General features: G+C 40.5%; 1 protein-coding gene across 1 annotated transcript; it reads left to right on the forward strand.

Moving 5' to 3' along the window:
- Positions 1–460: 460 nt before the first annotated feature.
- ZNF830 (zinc finger protein 830) lies at positions 461–12,805 on the forward strand (the record flags this gene model as incomplete). Its single annotated transcript, XM_082015377.1, has 10 exons — positions 461–1,075; positions 1,216–1,306; positions 2,375–2,495; positions 3,074–3,107; positions 4,451–4,683; positions 5,032–5,122; positions 5,829–5,892; positions 9,209–9,289; positions 10,633–10,709; positions 12,622–12,805. The coding sequence occupies exons 1-10, from the start codon at positions 945–947 to the stop codon at positions 12,803–12,805; spliced, it is 1,107 nt and encodes a 368-aa protein (XP_081871503.1). The 5' UTR covers positions 461–944.
- Between the last annotated feature and the right edge of the window lie 8,917 nt (positions 12,806–21,722).

Below are 21,722 nucleotides of genomic sequence, written 5' to 3' on the forward strand. Positions count from 1 at the left end.
CCTGTGGGCTGGTGCGAGATGAACCCGAGCTTCGAGGAGCCGCGGGATGGCTTGCTCTCTGGGAACAGCGTAACGTATGCCGCTTGTAGTGGCATCCTCTGAGCAAATCCTTGTGAAGGTAATGACGCTGTCAACCCGGAGTTGTTGTTGTCGACCTGGTTTTTTTGTCTTTTAACGGTTGCTCATGCTTTGGAGTGTAGGACTTGACTGACGCCGTTAAACTTGAGGCTGGATGGGGTTTTTTTCAGTTTACTATTTTATTGTAATATTGCAAATGAAAAGGTGAAAATAAAATACGTCCTCTGCTCTCGTTGGTCACGGTGCAGTTACTAAATGCTGTAGATGTGCCGTATTTTAGTGGGGAGAATGCACGCTGCTCTCCGTGTCGCTGTGTGCGCCGTGCGGGCGAGTAGGAAGCGTTTGGGAGCAGCCGGCGGGCATGCCAGGCCTCCTGAAAGGGTGCGGGGAATCGTGGCCTCACAGGTTACTGTGGTGCACACTGAGGGTTTCTGCATCTGGGTGTATGGGATGTACTCGTACATCTGCTGCATTTTGCAGGTTTTTTTATTATTGTGGTTTTTTTATTAGTTTTTACTACTTTTGGGTACTCCTTGGGGAGTTTTTTCAGAGACATGGCCCACAGCTGGGTGATGGTGCCTTTTTAGTTATGGTGGTGCTCCAAAGGCTTGAGTACAAGCCGGAGAATTTATTATTCTCTTCTATTGGGGTAATTTTATTGCTGCTGCTCCTCCCCCCGGGGGGCGGGGTCGGGGCCGGGCTGGCCCCGCCCCCAGACGAAGTTCCGCCCCATAGCACCTCCCCTCCTGCCGGAGCGGGGGCGGGGCTGCGACCAAGCCCCGCCCCCCCGTCGGCCGTCGCGGGGCGGGGCCATAGCGTCGTTGCGGGCGCGTGCCCCGCCCCTCCGCTCTGCTCGCCGGGGGAAGATGGCGGCGGCCGGGGTCGGCTCGGGGCGGAAGCAGGTGCGGCAGGAGGAGCTGCGGCGCCTCATGCGGGAGAAGCAGCGGCAGAACGCGGGGAAGAAGCGGATCGACTCGCCCTTCGCCAAATATCCTCGGCACCGGGGTCCCTAGCCCTCTCCTCGGCGGCTGGCCCGGCGCGGTGGGTGGGAGGGGGTGGCCTTTGTGGGGCGGTGCGGGGCGGGAGTCCACGCCGCAGCGCCCCGCTTCCCTTAACCGCGGCCGCCACGTACAACAGCCTGGGACATCTGAGCTGCACGCTGTGCAACGCGCCGGTGAAGAGCGAGCTACTGTGGCAGACCCACGCCCTGGGCAAGCAGCATCGGGAGGTGAGTGGCCGCTGGCCTCTGGCCCCGGCCGGCGGGGCTGGGCGGGGTGCCTACTACCCGACGGGTGCGGGGCGCGGCTGGTTTTTTGTTGTTCAGAAGTAACCGGGCCCCAGGGGGGAAGGAGAAGGGGAGGTTGCCCCGCATTAGGGGAGGCTAGGGGCTCGCTGCCTTTTGCGGTGTACGCTAATAGAAAGCAGTTGAGCATCTGCCAGGAGAGCGCGGTGTAAAAACAAAGCCTGATTTGGCTTTTTTTGTTTTTTAAAACCTGTGTACCCGTCGAAAGGCCAGCACTTGAGAGAATCGTCCCCTTGTCTTTCAAGAGGCGTACGCTTACGAGGAAGCTGTTCCCGGGTTAGCGACAACTCCTCAACTGTCACTTGTCTGCAGCTTTCCATAGCTGGACTTGGAAACCCTCCTTGGGATTTCGTTGTTATCTGTATGTCACCAAGTGACAGCTTACACGTGTTCAGAAAACACACTTTTTTTTTCTTTAGAATTTAGCAGTAAAGATAAAGATTTTATAAAACAATTTCAGGGAGCTTGTGACTTGGATGCAATCTTAAATGTGATTTTTAATCCTTTTAAATTCTGCTACTGCTTCTTAGTGGGAACTGAGAGATTGCGTTTAATTTTACAAGTACTGAGGACAAGACCAAAAGAACTGAGGTGTTCATTGCCTGCATTATGAGTCATGGCAAGGTGCAGTGACATGTCTTTAATATTACTGCTGTGTTTTATTTTTAAAACACTTAATATTCCAGGACCTTAGGATGAGTCTAGCCTTCCTGCTCTTTCCTCCAGTGTCTCACTGCTGTAAATATCATTGATCTTAGTCTTTCCTTTCTCACTCATACCGCCTCCCTGTGCAAGTGTCAATTCCTCTGCCCCCATGTCACATCATTCAAGAGCCTTGGTCTTGGTTTTGGTATCTGTGATGTCTATTTCAGTGATCTTGTTCTAGAAAGATATCAGCTCACTTTAATAAACTCTTCTAAAAGCGCTGTATTTTAAACTGCAATCCAGAAGTTCCCGGTAGGAAAGCTTCCTGAATTTTGTACTCCTTTACAGAGAGTTGCAGAATTAAAAGGCACAAAGCAGACAGCAGCTGGTTCATCTGCTAGCACATCATCTTATCCTGTCAAGAGAAAAACCATTGACACAGAAAACACGGAGTTAAAGAGAGTAAAAGGTAAGGAGAGAAAAATACTTCAAGCGCTTGCCAGAATGTAGCCATTTTACATCTTGAATGTTTCTGGCTTGATGTTTTTCCCCGTGGAGGTGAGTGTGAATACACAAGACCGTTGTTGAGTTAATGTCAGCCTGTTGCTGCTGGAAAGGGAAAAAGTCTGTCTTGCTCTTTATCTGTGAGTTTACTGATCAGGAGAAAACTGCACTTTTGGTAGTTTACCTAGTTTTCTTCAGGGTTATTGGGTTAAATTATGTGACGAAGCTGTGGGCTTGGTCCAAGAAGAACCAGAAACAGTATAAATTAAACAGTACAACAGTAGAAGAAACAGTAAAAGTTAACGCTTGCCCAGAAGTGGTGTTACTCATTTTCAGTGGGATCAAGCCACTGCATTACCTCAAACCACACATGAAAGTTCATGCTAAAGGAAAGATAGTTAATTTTTTTCCCTTGATGCTAGTAAACATGTAAATAGATGAAAGCGTGCATTTGTGAACTTGCTGCTGTTAGTGGGAGTCTGTTTGAGTGAGATTTCTTTTAAAAGCATGGATTGTAAGAAGCGACTCTTGGCTCTTATACAGGTACAGATGAAAAGCCACATACATCTACATCTGGGTAAGTAGATCTTAACTACATATGAGTTTTTTGTAACTGTACCAACTGCTGCATTTTCACCCTGTTCTTCCTCCTCTCTTCTTCTTAGCAGATCCCTGCTTCTTCTCATTTTCTAACATGGGTGTATATTCCTGAACATGGCAGCATCTTCCTCAGTGCAGATGAGAAAATCATGGTCTTAACTGTACAATCGCTGACAAACAGGAGTTCTTCTACTGCACTGTCAGACTTTTAAGGATTAATATGTGGTGGTATTATGTGGCTTGCTAGAAGGAAAATAACTATAGATTGTGGCATGTACCTTAATGCTAGCATACTGCAGAAGGGAGAGTAGTCTGAAATTAAGAGAAATTTTAAATGTATATTTAGTCACAAAAACTGCTGGCAAATGTCATCAACAGATCTTTATTAAGATGTATAATTCTTTTAAGAAGAATGTTTAAAATTCATGTAAATGCATGTCATGCAGTTGAACTTTCACAAATATAGGAGTGTATTTGACTTTAGGGGATTGGCTTAAGCATCTTACTACCACTAAAGATTTCTGATGGTATTTGGACATCTTTGTGGGGTTGGTAGATGTCACACGAGACCTGCAGGTTTCCTGTACGCTTCTTCCCAGGATGAATTATTATTATCTTGCATAGATGCTACGTGCTGTTACCTTGATAGTAGAAGATGCCTGCCTTGTAGAAATTTTGAGTGTGTGTGTGCACAAGTAACAGTTGAGAGGTTTGTTCATTATTAAACTGATCGGTATGATTGTTTTAAAATATAACCTGTAAAAATGTTTGGCTTGGAGGCCTGCAGCTATTCTAAGCAAATCTGTGTTTTCGCATTGTTGAGCCTGTGTGGCTCTTCTGAACTGTAGTTCTGAGCAACAGTAGGTACCCAAAATAAGTAGTTGTGTAATACATGAAGGTTATCAAGGTTTACGTGACATTAGTATGACTGCTGAACTATGAATTTTGTATTTATTATGTTCACAGCAGGTATACAGATGCAAACAACTTTACAGAAATAAAATGACCTAAGCAGCTATTTCTCCAAGTGCACTTTGTTATGGGATATTTTTATTAATGTTTCTTATACTGAATATTCAAATACAAAAATGGAAGCGAAATACGTTTTCAGAATTAACCTGAGCATTTCTGGTGAACTTGAAATGAAAGCAACAAATACGTGCTGCCTTCAGACAGTGGTTACATCAGTAGCTGTGCAGATTAAGATATTGCACAATATCTAGAAGGACGTATTGCGCGCAGATTGAATAGACTTTGGATGCTAGACTGTAACTGATTTTTGTGAAGTTTGAAATAGTTATGTTGTGTGTTCTTTACTAGGCTACCAGCAGATTTTTTTGATGAAACGGAGCAAGATAGTGTGAACAAACAGCTTTCAAAAGGTCCAGGTCCCAGTTTATTGTCAGGAAATTATGATGATGATGATGATGATGAAGAAGAAGAAGAAGAAGAAGAAGATGAGGAACAAGATGAATCAAACAAATCTTCTGTTACGCATAAAGCTGAAATTCCACCTCCAACTCAAGAAGTAATAGCTAATTCTCTGCCTGCAGGTAATGTTGACTGAAATAGTTAGTGATCCAGTAAGGAGAAGCTGTATTTTAACTGATGATGGAAGGGTTTTAATTTATTTTTCTGTTTATTGCTATTAGCTGGTTAGGGTGTGTAATACTGAAGTAGAGAAAAGAGATTCTTTGCTAGTTTGCTATTGGTGTGGTGTTTTCTCAGCATGCTTATTGGTTTTATGTTCTAATTGTTTGAGGCTGTCAAGTGAAATAATGTCTGGCTGTTCTTCCTTTGATTCAGTAAGGTATTAACTGAAATTCCTGTCTAGTCAGGATTTTATAAACAAGATTGAACAGTCGTTCTTTTTGTTCATAGGCTTCTGTCCTTTCTTACAGACTACTTTGACAGCAAAACTACAGCTGCTCCTATAGTTTCCCATTCAGGATCCATACAGAAAGCAGAGATACAAGAGAAGATAGTGGAAAGGTAAGCAGTCAAATCAAATATTGATGGATTTGGGAATTGTAAATAATCATTATTCTTCCAGGAAATACAGACTTGGAAATTTTGGAAATCACTTGGAAATCTGTCATACTGTTAACTTGTATTTGCAATAGTTTGTATATATGTTAGCCTCTAGCATTATTTCTGATGGATATTTCGCACCCTAGGGGCAGGATAAGACGAGGAGCAAAGCCATAGAGTGTCTGTTAGACATCTCTGTTTGTAAATTAGGATACTTTGGAAGCTTAATGTCAACCACTGCTTTTAACTGTTTAAAGAAAACCATTTGCTTGTTCTGTAATGTAATGGTTCAGCTCACTTGAGTAATGGTTCAGCTCACTTGAGCACATTTTTAGAGAGTGATTAAGGCTTTCAAAAGTAGAGACTGTGCTGTTAAAATGTTTGGGTGCTCAGCACACTAGAAACAATAGTTTAAGAAGCCTAAGCTATAGCTTTTGTATTGACAGTGAGATTTAAACCTGTCTGTGCAGTTCCTTTTAAGTTAGGCAAGACCAAACTGAAGAAGCAAGTTTTGATGGTTGTAGGTGAAACTCAGGGTGTAAAAAAACTTGCTCCATTTCTAGGTCCTTTTATAAAAGATACAAATTTTATTCCTCACTATTTCTAACTCTACAATAAAGCAGGTTGTAAAGCATTAACTTCAGATAATGATAATGAAACATTTCAGGAAAGAAAACACTGCTGAAGCTTTGCCAGAAGGTTTCTTTGATGATCCTGAAGTGGATGCAAAAGTAAGTGGTCTGCTCTTTTTATGCTGCTGGTTTTATTTTTACTAGTTGTAATGATTTTCTGCATAGTAAGGATCCTTTTCCAGATAATGAGTCATGCCAGAATATAAAAAAATGATTGAACTATTTAGAATAAATGATTTCAGTTGGAAGGGACCTACAATGATCATCTAATCCAACTGCCTGACCAGTTCAGGGATGACCAAAAGTTAAAGCATGTTAAGGGCCTTGTTCAAATGCCTCTCAAACACTGACAGGTTTGGGGCATCGACCACCTCTCTAGGAAGCCTGTTCCAGTGTTTGACCACCCTCTCAGTAAAGAAATGCTTCCTCATGTCCAGTCTAAACCTCTCCTGGCGCAGCTTTCAACCATTCATTCTGTATTAATTAGAAAACATGAAAAAGGGCAGAGGCAGGCAGGAAGAGCTTGTTAAATCATCTCTCAGGTGTTATTTTTTGATTGTGCTTCCTTTGTGGCTCTTAAAGAAAACAAATGTTATTTGTTGATTAAAATGCTGGACTGAGGTTTGGACAATCCACCTGTTACTTTTATTTCTTTGCGTCATCCCAGGAGAAGCATTTAACCTAATTTGTATATCCAATTCTGCTTTGGAATTGAGGATATATAAATAGTTCTGTAATGTATTTTGAGAGATCCTGTTGAAAAGTGTTAAGAGTTGCTATGTGACTGATACTATACATCCTGTTAGAATGAAAGTGGCTAGATTATGGCATACACTGTAATCTCTAGTACTGGCATCCTACAAGAGTGAACTTGGTCTTTAGCCCTCTTGTCTTTTACCACTACGGAGTTTTTTGATGCTCGGAAAATAAAAAGAAATGTGGGCATTCAACATGTTTCTCAACCTCCACCTCCCACCACTAAAAATCTTGAAATTTTGATCAAAATTATTCATAGTTCCTTCAACTTGCACGGTACCAAATGATGACCAAAATAAACACCGATATTTGAAATACAAACCTTTTGTGTTTTGTTTTGTAAAATTTGCCACAGATTTGATGGTTTTCCTGCTTTCTTTATTGAAATAGTGTTGTAGGCTCAGTCTTCTTTATTTTCCTTGAGTATATTTCTCTGTTGTTCACACTGTGGAAGGCTGCTGGTGTATTTAAATTGCATTGTGAGGTCGAACCATGACTTCTGGTTTGGAAGGTCATAGAATAGTTTGGGTTGGAAGGGACCTTTAAGGGTCATCTAGTCCAAACCCCCTGCAATGGGCAGGGACATTTTCTACTAGACCAGGTTGCTTAGAGCCCTGTCCAGCCTGACCTGGAATGTTGCCAGCGATAGGGCAGCTACAACCTCTCTGGACAACCTGTGCCAGTGTTTCACCACCCTCATCGTGAAAAATTTCTTCCTTCTAGCTAGTTGAAATCAGCCCTCTTTTAGTTTAAAACCATTACCCCTTGTCCTATCGCAACAGGCCCTGCTAAAAAGTCTGTTTCCATCTTTCTTAGAAGCCCCATTTAAGTACTGAAGAGGAGCTTATGTATACACTGAACATGCTTCTTTATGGTCAATTAGTCCCACTGTCCCAGTTACAAGCTCAGGTGTCTCTTACTTGCTCTGGCAAGATTCTTTTGGCACCACTCATGCCCATATGTTGGCATATGTGAATAATTTCGAATAATGACATCTTTAATATTGAAATATGTAGCTGAAAAAGCCACACTTTTTATTTTTTGCATATGACTAATTGGACTATTAAATTTTTCAAATACTTCATTTCACCATGAGTTGGAAGCTTGTACAAAGTGGGAATGTCTGGCAGGCAAAGGAGAATCTGCTTATATCTGTGAAGACACTGGTTAGTGGTCTTTGTTCTGATTATTGCCTCAGCTGATAAAATTTACAAGTGGATACATGTTCCAATAAGCTCTTCCTTGAACTGCTTGCAGGTGCTCTTCTTTTTCATCAGCTCTTTCTAAGTTTAGCTAATATGCAGAGGAAGAAAAATGTTTGTGTCATCGCTTATATTGAGATGGCTGCAGTGATTCTGTGTTGGAATCATACACAAAATAATTATTTTCAGAATTGACAGTGAGCATTTGCAAGGGAGATTGTGGGCTTGAAAAATGTTGGTTCTTTACATCAGGAATTTATAAAGGATATAAATTCTGGATTAGATAAATATTCCAAGGAAAAAATAGTATCTTTAGTGTTTAAATTTATTTTAAGAAATACAAATAATTATGAATTACAAAAGACAACCACAATGCGTAATAACACAGTACATACACATATGATAGAAATAATCACAGAACAGAAGAATGAAATGATGACTATTACTTCCCAGTACATAGTTTGCTTGGAAGTTTGCTTCTAATTTATTCTATAAACTTAATTCGTACTACTGGATTTTGTGTAACTGTTCAGGAACAAAACGTACCAAACTATTGTTTTTACTATGGTGATGACTGATGTGTTACCAAAAGAAAGGATTGAATAAAGGAAGAATAAAACTAATGCAAAAAGATGGTGTCATGAATTACTCTGTTCAAACTGCTCAGTTCTCCTAGCTATATAATTTCAACCCAGTCCAGAGCCAGGCATAATCTGTCATCTAACATATGCCACATCGTCCAATCTTGAATTGTGGAAGTTTTGGTTACACAGGTAGATTATCTTGTATATTTGCTTGTATTAAAAGCACAGTCTGGTTTCGATTACCTTAGTTGTAGATCTTAAACACATTCTTACAGCTACTACTTTTTCAGTTTTCTTGTCTTAGTAATTAATGCCATCTACCACAGAAGAAAAAGCTTTGCATTTCCTTAGAATTGGTATGTAGCTGTACTATTTCTTCTGGCAGCTAATAAAATTAGACTAGATTTGGAATACAGTCATACTATCTAACAGCAGTCAGACTAGTGACTGAATAATTTGATATTTTACGTTATGCCAAAGGCAAATAATTGACTGCTTTTTGGCTTGTGAGATAGCTACTATATTTGACTGAACAGGCAGCTTAGAGAAGAATTTAAAAGTTATCATCTGACATAGTGAAATTGCAGACCATCAAATTAACAGACATAGTCACTTTTTTAATCCAAACATTCCACACCATCCATTCTTAGTCAATTATTCTTAATGCTACAGGAGTAGAGTCAGATTTTTTTCTTTCAAAACCATTGTGCAGCTGTGCTCTCTTGTTCATATACATTACTTAAACTCAAGTACATTGACCAGACTTTTCTGAGAACACAGCATAATTTGTCCTATCTCTCCAGGTGTTTTACAGTGCCCCAAAGAGTCACTAGACGGAAGTTGTTAATAAGCCTGTTTTTTCATGTTCCTTAGGTGCGTAAAGTTGATGCTCCAAAGGATCAGATGGACAAAGAATGGGATGAATTTCAAAAGGCAATGCGACAGGTCAACACAGTAAGTAATGGAATCTATTTTTATTGATTCTAAATACTATACACAATAAGGAAAACAACAGCTTCATGCAGCTCTGCAGAGTGACTGACATCTGCATTTGCCAGTTGTTTGTTGTAATGCAGTGTGTGGTTAAATGTGCTGTATAAATGAGCAAAGGGTTCCTTCTATTTTCCACTTGAGGGAAATTAAGTTGAAAAAACTTTTGATCAGGATCCAGTCATCAATATATATCTAGTTACGTTTGTTAAATCCTATTTAAATAAGATAGCATATACCTCAGATCAGCATCCTGTATCCAAACAGGACATAACTGAGGGCTCTTCTTTAGATGAGCTATATTCATATTTTAACCTTGAACAAAACAGAACAAAACACCACCTGTTTGTCTGTCGTCTTCAAAAAGGGTCTATAAAGTATAGGTAACTCTGGGTCTTATGGTTAATGTAAATGTACTGGAAAGGAACCCCAAAATTTGGGAAAGTGACAAAAGATTTTGTGTGTGAGAATCATAAGTTGGCTGCAATTTTTCTATACTTCCATTTTTTACTGTTTAGCATTGCATGCAAAGTCCTCTTGGAACAGGTTTTTGTCTGCCCTTTTGTACAATATAAAAACTGTCACTAAAGGTACCTGGTGTTCTCAATCTTCCCCTAGAGTATTTGCTAGTTTTTTAATTGTAAATAATTGCTCATAGGTCAACTGCTAAGAGAAGTGGTGCAAAAAAATTTGTCATTGCTCATTTTAAAGTGGTCAGCACTATAAACAGAGCGAACGTTCATACAAAAGCAGTGGTGGATACATTTTGCTAGCATTAGCCATTCAGATAATTCTTCAGCTTAGAAGGAATCTTCTCAGTTATGCGTGGACCATTGATTGCATAGCATCTCCCAGACATTCAGATTTGAGAAAGTATATGCTGAAAAAAATAACAGGTTAGAAACACTTCGGGATCTAGTGGGAATATTTAACCAATACTTTCAATAAGCTTGTGTAATTAAGTCCCAAGCATTGGGATATAGCTCCTATTTCAGCCTCAGACTTTGGGTGCGTGTAGTTTGTTTATGCTGAGTGTCAAATTGTAGCGTATTGAAAAATTCGAAAGGTTAACCCCAAAGCAGCCAAACTACTTTTAACTTTTAAGAAAAAACATTTCCGTTTCAAATTAAACGAGATCGTTTTTTTCTGTATTTGCCTCCAGAGTCTTTTGTGAAGGTGGGAGTATATGTATAGGAGGTGGACATTGACTTGAGGCAGAGGGGAGGAAGGGAAGACACAGACATCAAAAAGGAACAACAGTGGAATTCAGGGTGGAGGTGAATTTTCTTAGCGCTTTTCTGGTTTAGATTTCAGAAGCAATAGTGGCAGAAGAGGATGAAGAGGGACGACTAGATCGTCAGATTGGAGAAATTGATGAGCAGATGTAAGTAGATCAATTTTTCCTCAAACTTTCTGTTCTCCGGCAGCAATGGATTGCTATTTGACTAGAGTGATAAAACATTTTTAATTGATACTACCTTTCATTTAGTCATCTAACTATTTGAAGGGGAAATAGAGACTCCCTCAAATTGCAGAATGATACCTAATAAAAACCTGAATTTTGGTGCAAAGTTAGGTAATTACTTGCAAAGAGAGAATGCACTAGAATCACTGAAAATACAGCAAGCAGGCCTGGGAAAAATGAAGCAATAGAAGACAAATTCTTTGAACAAACTGTCCACCTTCCCCCTCTCAAATGTCTTAATTTGTATTGCTCTGTGAATTCTGATTGATGTAGAATTTACGTGAACATTTTTTAAAACATAAGGTCTGATACTCTGCACTGCAATTAAAATTTCAATAACAAAATTTGTGTTTTGACCATCCATTTGCTGTACTGAAAATGTCCTGCTCTGTGACTACCTCTCCTTGTTTCTAAGAAAAGTTTACTTAAAGGTTTTGTTGAATGATGCACTTCATTACATGAAGTGTGTTTTGTTTTGTTTTTTTGAAATGGTACGTGTAGCAGTTGGGTAAGCATTTGTTTAAACTCTAAGTAACCTGAAATACAGCTTAGTGGAACAGATAGTTACCATTATCATGTAGTTTAACACATTGATTAACAGTGATTATGGCAATGCTAGTGATTGAAAAGAAAAAGATGAATTCTGATTTTAATGCACCTTGCAACAAAAAGATGCTGCTAAGAATTAAAGCAACACATAAGCCATCTGGCCAGACTGACACGCTACAGATAATCAGCATATAGTAACAATAGCGTGGGGTTCAAACTGAAATTTGGTAGTACAGGGATGTCTTTTAACGATGTTCGTGTAATTTTGGAGAGGGCTTGAGCTAAACCTGGCTGTCTTTGAGCATTCATTTTTACCAGTAGCTTAGGATGCCATAGTACGTATAATCAAATTCAGAAATTTGTAGAGAATTTCACGTTTGTTACTATAATTATTTTTCCCCAAATAAAAGTTCCAAATAGATTTTTTTTAAAGGTTGTTTTTGCAGCTTTGTCTTCTGAGTGCATTTAAATGCAGGCTATTTCAAATGAAACTGAATCAAATCAGATTGATTCCAGTGACATTCATGTTTTCCTTAGCCTTCAAATCTTCAGCTGTGACTGCTTGTAAGTCATTGTATTGCAGATATGCAAAGGGAAACAGGATCCAGATAATAATCTTTCCTTGTTGGTTTTTCCTAGCAAATAGGAATGAAAGCAGTAAAGATGTATTTAAATCAGGCTGATACTACTTGGCATTTTTCAGCAAAATACCCTGTTAAAATGGCTAGAATGATTGTTATAAAACATATTTCAAGGACAGAACTTCAAGTAAATGGACAACTGAAACGTATGGATTGTGTTTACTTAAAATGTTCTGTTATAGCACACAGTAAGCAGGTAAAGGACCTGAACACTTGTGCTGCTTTTTTATTTTCTGAGATGCCAGCACTAAGTTATCAAAATTGATAGCCAGCTGATATCTCACCTTTCTACCATATATGAAAACCATAAATGGACGAAAGAATGGCATCTTTTCTTGTGAAGAAGTGGGTATTAGCCCTGTGCTTTTTTTTTTTTTTAAATCATTTGTGATGGTATTGCAGTTCTTAAATATTTGGATTAGATCTCATTGCTGGCAAATTGACCACACCTCTCCTCTGGTCTGTTTCCACTTGAATAATACAGAGAAGGTGCACTAGCATATCAAAAGCTTATTTTTTAATCGATGGGAAGCTGTAGAGCTTTCTTTATCCAAAGCTCGAGAACCAAAATCCAGCACTGTAGAAAATCCAAATAATGTGGAAAGGCCACAAGCATTAATAGGTGGTTTACTTTTCAATAGTGAATGTTATCGCCGTGTTGAGCTTTTGCGTAACCGCCAGGATCTGATGAAGGAGAAGTTAAAGGAAGCCATGAGATTAAAAGCAACTCAAGAGAAAGAGGATGAGGCTATTGGTAGCGAAGATGAAGAAGAATTGCAGGATTTGCTGTCTCAAGACTGGCGGGTAAAAGGGGCTTTGTTGTAGCATTTCTGCAACATGGTTGATACTCTCTTTATCCGTGATGTTACTTCCGTTGTTAGAAGTGAGATGCTTATGTTAAATATTTATTTAAAGAGGATTGTGAGATGGTAAAGAGCCAAGTGTATTAAACAAAAAAAATCTTTGTAGATCTACAATGGTGTATTACTTGCTGTAAAAACTGTATATTGCAAATGTTTTACAATATTGAATGTACCTTTCCTATTAAAATTACTGGTTTCCTACCAGCAGTATTTTGATGGAATTAATAAGTAACTGAAGAATTTCTGAGGTTTTGGAAGCATTAGATATATCTGGTAATTTTGAGACTTGGATTATTGTGTGTAGAAGTAAAGGACTAGCAAAAGCAATAGTGTATGGAGCTTTCCCAGATTGGGGGGTTAGGGAAAGGAAAATATTATGCCTTTATGTTATCTTAAAGTTTATAAGTGCTCATCCATCCATTGCCCCAGCTCCCAATAATATATGTACATTTTTTTCAGGATCTGTTACAGTTTCTCTGTGTATGTAAGGGCCAACCTCAGAAATGTTGAGCTACAGCTTCTCCACAGTGTATGCTCTGTGATGTGCCATAGGCAGTGCTGGGTATTTTTCTTTATAGTATCTTGTTTTGCTTAGTGCAGCCATAGTGTAGTGTACCTCACATTTCTTGAACCAGAGGGATGAGAACACAAGGGTTATGTATTTGCATAACTAAATAAAGGGGTGACAAAATGCTAGAGGGAGGTGCTGCACTGGAAACTGATCAGGTAAAATCATTTATCGAGCTGCAAATACTGGAAGTTTTCTTAAGATACTATCTTAGGCACAGAGAGCATCTAAAGTTGATTTCTGATAAGCACAGATGAAGTAAAATCAGGAACCAACAACCTTAACAAGACTGGGACATGGAAAGCAGAACTACCTTGAGCTTTGGTAAGTGTCTTTGTTTTTTAATGAAGCATATTTTTTTACTTTGCAAATCTTAAAACATTTCACATTTGCTGAGGACTTTTGAAAGAAATAGGAAGAATGTGGCATTTAACTTTTATCAAAAAGCAAAGTTGTGAAGGAACGGTTTAATATTTTCCTGTTTTTTTAAGATTCTAGTTTTAAAACAAGTTAGTGAGGTTTTAAAGGGAGAAAACAAGCTTTGTTCTTTTGAGAGCATTACAGATACTTGCCTCAAAGATGTTGTTGTTTAACCAAGCAATAAAGAGAAAAACTAAAGCTAGGTGTTTGATTTGCCTGTTTTGGAAGAAAGACTTGATATGGTGGGAGCCCTTTCCATATCGTCAGATGCTTTTTTACCACTCGTGGTTTCTGTGATCCTTGGATTCAGCTCTTTATAAAGCTGTCGAAATTCAAGCAATGGTCCTTAGCAGTTCTGGTGCCTCCATTTACTGCTCCTCACATATGCTGGCTTACAGTTGTCATTTTTTGACTTAGTAACCATTACGTGTGAGGAGCTGTTACTGCTAAAAATGTTTGACACAACACTGCAGACACATGAGTCAGTGCTGTTGTTGAGATAGCAACATTGGGAGAGAATTGAAACAATTACATGAATGTTTTGGCAAGTTGGAGAAAACTTAGTTGGGCCAAAACTGAAATAAAATTTCCTTCTATAGCGTGAAAGACTTGAATATCAATCTACAGGGTGCCTATTATGCTGTAGCGAAAGATCTCTAGATCCATTTATCACTATAAAGAGAACTTCCAGCTGAGAGGGTGGTACAATATTAAGACTGGCAGGGTTTTGTTTGGTTTTTTGTCCCCAACAAAAGACACTCCCCGAATTTCACTCTGAGAAGAGCTAAGCTCAGTTTCTAATTGTTCCACTTTGCTTTTCACTGACCTCGCTCACCAAAGCATACTAGGTTGTTAATTCTGAACTTTAGAGCCACGCTCTGCATTTGGCTTAACATCAGAGAAAGAGAGGTGACGACAGTCAGGTTGCACTCGGTGCCATGGACATACGTGTTCGTACAGTATGAAAAAAGTTAATCTCTGCCTTTATAACTTACACTTTCATTTTGTACATGTATCTGTAACTTTCATTTTGTGCCTGAATCTGCAAATCATGGTTTCAACTGCAGGTAGCTAGGAAAGGAGCCGAGCACTAGAACAGTTGAACAGCTTTGGGTCAGTTGCCCTCCTCTTCAGAGATGCCTAGAGGTGAGACGCTAAAGGCAGTGAGTTTAGTGACTCTGCAGGGAGCTTGTACATTCCAATCCCAGGCAGTGCAGCCCATTGTTTTATTTACTAGGGATAGAATGGCAGGAGTAAACACCGGCTCACTCGTTGCTCTGTTCATTATCCTTGCACAACTTTGAAAGAGTAAAGACGAGGGACTAGCCGTACAGTGGGCGTACGTGCTTCTGAGGCAGTGACTGAGGGCAGTGCTCCCTCCCGCTTGTTGCTTGTTGAGAAGTTGGTGCTTTTTTCCTTGGAGGAATCTCCTAGATCCACAGTGTTGTATGCAAGTTGTGTACAGCTTACTGCATACAACTGTATGTTTCTTCAGCATTTGAAACAAAGCTTTTAGGAGAGCTTCGTGAAGAAGATGGGAGTGACTCTGCTTTCTGTATCCTACGTGAGCACTGATGTACATGTGCTGTTGTGTCAAGAAGGCGAGAAAGCATCCTGCTTTCTAGCAATGACGGCAGGATGGCTGCAAGGGAGAAGAGGGAATTATCCCAACCTTACTGAAGAGTCAAGCTAATTTATCAAGGTAAATGATGTCCTGTGTCTTAGAAAAACATAGGCATAATTAATTTATATTTTAAGTCTGTCCTCAGTTTTAGAAAACAATTTTATGAACTTCTGATGAGCTATTCAGCTAGATGATTAACCAGAGAAAATAATTGTTTTTAAAAATATGTACTTCCTTAATTTCTTTCTAACTTCTTAACTTTCTGAATTCTATTTTCAAACAATAAAGATTAAAGTAGTCCCAATGACTAGCTCTATCCGTAGCCACTATTAAAAATGAAGTTTTGATCTCTGGCACAGTGGAATTGAGAAGAATATTTTAATTCTCTGATCTCCAGGACTTCCAGAAAACTGAAGAATCAGAATTAAGGGGGAAGACTGAGCATTTGTAATCCTTATTTATTGCTATAATAATGAAGAGTGTTGCCCAGATTTAAGAACTGTGGAATCTCAGGCCGCGAAAAAAATAGTTGCGATTTCCAGCTCAGTGGTTTTGAAACTGGCAAGTGACTTCCAGGGCCAAAACGTGCGCGTGTGCATGTGCGTTTGAAACGGAGGCCCGAGCAGCAGCTCTGCAGGGAGCAGGTGACCGGAGCTGCTGCCGCCGCTGACAGTTTTGGGTAGTTCACTGTTCTCTGGCACGTGCGGTTGATCACAAACGGCGACCTGTGTGCTAACTTCTCTGCCATCGCGGATGAAATAAGCTGCTGCTGTCGTGACTGAGAAGTAGACATGGGAAAAGGGCTGTATTTGGTACGGAGGAGCCCAAAAGTCATCGTGCAAAAACGACCAAACCAAAATAACAACAGCAAAGGAAACCATGTTCTCATTTGCTAACATGATTGTTTGTCATTCCCCCACTGAAGCATGTAATTTTAAAATTTGCTTCGGAATCACAAATACTAGTTAAAAAGAACATTAACGTTGGCTTTGGTCAGGCCCCTTGCAAATTAATTCAATTTGAGGAGGGACAAATTTTGCTTATTACATGCCACTGTAATTAAATTCTCTGCACTTTACCATCTTAAAAACACCAAGCTAGAAATAGCTTTAATGAGAGAAGTCATATTACTTAAATATTTTCAGCACTTACGAATACTTTCTTACAATCAAGGAAGCTTGCACTTGGGAATCAGACATTCAACTGATAGGAATCATGCTGTAGCTGTCATTAGAAACCATAATGTGAGTCTATAATGTTTGAGAAATTCCCCTTTGTTAGGTACCACCAGATTGAACTTGACATTTCTCTTTCATTTAGGTCACTGTCTCGAGACAGACGCCCGTCTGTTAGAGAGACGATTTAATGTTGATTTAATCAACATTACTGTGTTCCTTCCTGGAACCGAGGGGTAAGCAGGACTTCAGTGGCAAGGCAGGTGACGTGCGCTTGTAGCCCTAGGAAGCGTCGCTCAGGCCAAGAGGCTGCCGTTTTCTGCTGTCGAAGCAGTTTTTCAGTATCTGCCTTCATTTACTCTTCAGTTCATCACTTCACTTAGAACTGTCCTGGGCTGTTAGCTGGGAAGAAAAATGCGAGCAACTTCCCTGTGTAGACATCTAAACCAGGTCTGTTTTCCAAAAATACAGCAGAGGGACTGAGGCCGTGCGTAACTGGTGGTTACTGCAGTTACGCGGGACACGAGAGCTCTCTTCAAATCCGTCCTCTCTAGGCTGTCCTGTGAGCACACAGTTCCTGTGGGCTAGCTGAGCAGCCTGGCAATTGCAGTCTTTCTAGTAGAAGCTGTGTAAAATGACGGAATTAGTGAGCATGTGCGACATTCTTGTTTGATAATCGTGACACTCGCCCGAGAAGGGGAAGGTCCTGTTCCAAATACATCAATAGTGCTGGAATGCATTCAGTCGAGATTTGAGGCTACGGAAGAAACTGGATTTGGATCTCCTCCTTCCCGAGGAGGCACTCTTGTTTTCAAGCTGCTGGGTATTTAAAAATTAAAAAAAAAAAAGAGGGACGCTTCCATTTCTGCCTAGTTCGGCGGGGAAGGTTCAGGACATGCTTCAAGGCTGTCTTGTGAAACCTCACAAGGCACCTTGCCCGTGCAGCCTGGTGAGGCTGAGGCACTTAGCGGGTGCCTACCCTCACGGCACCAGTGAGATTTATGCTGCTGGCTTCCCAGGAGCCTTGACTGGCACAAATGTGCACCTCGGGGCCCAGAGATGCCTTCTGGCTATGTCCGAGAACAGAAGGTGCTCTGCGTGTTAGCCATGGACCAGCTTATGCGGCTGAACACCTCTGACTTTCTTTGTTTTCTTTCTGGTTGACTATTCCAACAGCATTCCTACTTTCTACTTTTTTTCACTAGAGAAACACGACAGGGCTGCTTGAATTCGTTTGAGATGTTTGCCAGAACTCCAATACCCATTTGGTGATGTGAAAGCTGCAGACCTTGTGCTCTCTCATTTGGAAGCTCGCAGTTAGGTGGGCAGTGACCTTTTCATATCGGGTGCATGCTTCCTCTTATCTACCTTCGGGCATGAGTGGTTTAGTTTTCAATCTATCTTGGATAATATATTATTTTTTCCTTCCCCCCCCCCCCCGGATGTACCTTCTTGTGTTTTATTTGCCTGTTTTGTTTATTAAAGCTATCCAGGAACTTTTTCTTGCCATTCAGAAATCTTTTCCAACTAAACTAATTAAATTGACTTCTCAATTAGCCTAGATTTTTATCACATTTCTGCCTGTACTTTTTCGCAAAAGCCCTCTCAAAAGGCTTTTTTCCCTTCCTTTGTCCATGTGTCTTTATTTTACCTCTCCTCATTCCACACACAAACGTGCCCCTACGCTAGTTTGTTTAACTCTCGGTCTGTTCTAGCCAATCCTGCAAGTCACATAGGAATTATTTGTGTGAAAGGTGCTATATATGACAGAGCTGCTGCTGCCCTTGGCCTAGCAGCTTTACTGGGAGGGCAAAGCCTTGACCTACTTAGTGTCCACCTGCAATAATGTTCTCTTTTTTTTTTTTTTCCTTCTTCATTTACACTAGCCAGGCTAGCCAGAGAAATAGCTTTTGCCCTTGAGAAATGAAGAGTATGGAGGTTTGTGCTGTGAAAGCAGCTTCAGCTCTCCTTTCAAGAGTAAGAAGTTAAACATATTTTAAGTAATATAAATATATTTTAAGTAACAATAACACAGAATGTTATCAACGTTAGTACTACAGCCTATAGTTCTTTCAACCTAAGGGTTGGAATGGCTGATTCAACGCTGGATAAGGCTGCCTGGGTGCTGGGATGCAACAAGGCATTCTGTAATCTTCCTTGGCAGCCTTTATCGTCAAGGGTTGTTGCTCTGTGGCTGCCTCTGCATTGAAAAAGCTGTGCAATTCTACAGATCTCTGCATGTCTTGGTCAGATTGTAGTTCCAGGCTCAGACTCAAGACCCAGACACGTACGAGCTCTCTGTACTCTAGAGTCCATGGGAAATAATGGCGATACACCCCACAAGTACTCAGCTGGGGCAGTGAGGGGAACCGGGACCCCAACCTAAATACACAGAGACAAGTACAGACCTTAGTAGAGTAGGGATGGAGGTTGTAGAATTAGTCTCGCGTCAGTAAGGATGCTCCTCACTTGCACTGCCAAAAACTCTGCTTTCTCACGAGGATAAAGCAGTAAATGTGAAAGTATTGCCAACGCCCTAAGAGGAGAGGTGGCCAGAGGAGTGCTGCACGCAGCAACAACCCCGGGCCAGCCGCTTCCTTTCACTTTGGTGGGTAGAGACAACTCGAGGCTGTGTGCACTCTGCAGGTGCTTCAGCAGATCCAGAGGAGGAGCCGAGGGGCTCAAGCGGGATGTCAGGGCGGGATGAGACACTTCCCTGGGACAGCTCTCCCTTCTCCCTTTTTCATGCAAATTGCCATGCTCCTCCCGCCGCCGGGCTACCTTCCTGGCAGGGTGAAAGGTGCTGTCTCGAAGTCACTGAACAGTGCTGCTGGGAACGGGAAAACATGGGGGGTCTTAGCAATAATGTGCTCAGTTACCCAAGTTTGTTTGTTCTTCTTTGCCTTTCCCTAGTACCTGATCTTAAAATCAGTATGGCAAAACAGGAGAGATGGTACAAACCAGTATTCTGCCTTTTCTATGCAGTGCGAGAAGTTCTCCAAGAACAACTTTGTTAAAAAACAAATAAGGTTTTGCAGAAATACTGCTTATTCTACTAACTAGTGATCTGGCTCCATCTAATCAGGAAAAGGCTAATCATCCCTGACAACAGGCTAATGTACTTTCTAATGCTGCCAGCATTGCACAGTTGTTACAGTCTTTCCCAATGAGCACTGGGACCTTAAGCGTGATGATATGAAACCTTTAATCATTAATGAAAACAAGCAATTTGTCTATGATCTTCGTTTGACAATCCATAAAATAGTGTTTCTCAAATGACAAATTAGCAATTTGGTTACAAAGAACAGTTTAAACAACACAACAGTTGTATGCACAAAGCTACCACATCTTTTTTTTAAATCAGGAAAAAAATTTATTTATAAAAACGTCTCATTTAATTTACTGTCAAGTCTCTAGCTGAATACAGTGGTTTAGAACACTAACGGCCCATGCTTTTATACAGATTAGCCAAAGCATGAACATCCATGAAAATTAACCCCCAAAAATAACTTATCTTTGCTTTTTGTTATGAGCCACAACAGTGTTAAAACTGGAACAGGAATGAAAGCAACACAAGAGTTAGGAAGCACAGTTGCTTAAAGAGGAAAAGAAGTATTTTCTTTTGATGTTTCAGAATAATAAGAAAGTTAGAAATGGCAGAAACTCCTCTGTAGATTAGTCCATAGAAAGCATTGTCTCATGGGGCTTTGGAAAAGTCCTGTCTGGTGGCTAATGCACTAGGGCATGATGAGATACATTACAGAGCCCCCAGGCCAGTAACTTCTGAAGACAGCCTAAAACGTAGGAACAAAAAACGAGGAAAAGAAAAGGAGAATAAAAAACAAAAAAGGCAAAAAAAAAAAAGAAAAAAAAAGAAAAAAATCTTCTCACTATTAAAAAAATAACACTTGAGTACAACCAGCATAGAACAGCATTTCAATGCAGGCAAGTTTTCTCACGCAGAGGTTGGTGGTTTGTTGTTTTTTTGTTTTTTGTTTTTTTAAATCTCAGTTATTGAAACAGTTACAATAGTCCAGAACAACTTTACAGCAGTTTTCTAAGAGCTGTTAAATAGCTGAGGTACCTTGACATTATTTCCAGTTTTTCCTTCGTTATATACAAACAAACAAAAAAAGGCAAAAAAAAAAAAAAAAAAGCAAAACCAAAAAAAAAAACCCCAAACAACAAAACCAACCGAAACCCCATTTGGATAAGTGCAAACGGTAACAATGAAGTTCTACAAATGGTTACAGTGACAAAACTTAGTGCAAAGGTACTAAGGTGAAGAAAAGCCCACAGAATACAGAAATGACACAAAATACTGAGAAGAGTACTTAGCCCTATACAATAATAATAACACACTCGGAAATACCACGTTTTAAAAAGTATTGCATTTGCATTGTGTTTTTAGTTTATATTAAAATGCACTGAATACAGTTCGATTGTTAAAGCTCTGTGTCCAAGGAGTGCAAAGTGGATGAACGTGGCGGGCTAATGGAAGTGGTGAGGAAAACGATATTGCATTACTGAGTTATGCAACAGAAATTAAGAAGAAGGTGGATGGACAAACAGAAAATGCAGTTTAAAACTAGTTCCAACAGCTAGCGACCAGCCCTTGCGTCACTCAGCTCCCTTCGCTTTTGGCTGCAACTGGGCGCCTGGTGTTAGTTAATCTGAAGGTCGCTGAGTTCTTGTTAAAGGGGGGGTTACCCATCCGGGCAGCAACCTTCGAGCGTCCTTTGACAAACGCTGGGTTTTACTCGTGGTTACGGTACAGTCCGGCTGCACGATTAGGGGGGAGTTCGACGGGAATGTATTTCGAGAAACCCAGCAAAAGCCGGTCGTTTTGGGGGATACCAGCGTAGTGACGGTGCGTGTCTGACCTGCACCTACCACTAAGTACCTACAAGTACTTTCTCGCTGTGTGAGAGAGACAGTCAAACCCCCCAGAGCCAAAAAAAAAAAAAAAAAAAAAAAAAAAAGAGCCTGCTCTCCCTCCCTAAAGCGGGGCCCTTAAAGTTACGCTTTTCCAAACCAGAGAAAAATGGTCGCGCCCTTTGAAAGGGCGGAGCGGAAAGGCACAGGCGCCCGA

The sequence above is a fragment of the Phaethon aethereus genome (assembly GCF_964289735.1).
Source record: "Phaethon aethereus genome assembly, chromosome: 2".
Taxonomy (NCBI): Eukaryota; Metazoa; Chordata; class Aves; order Phaethontiformes; family Phaethontidae; genus Phaethon; species Phaethon aethereus.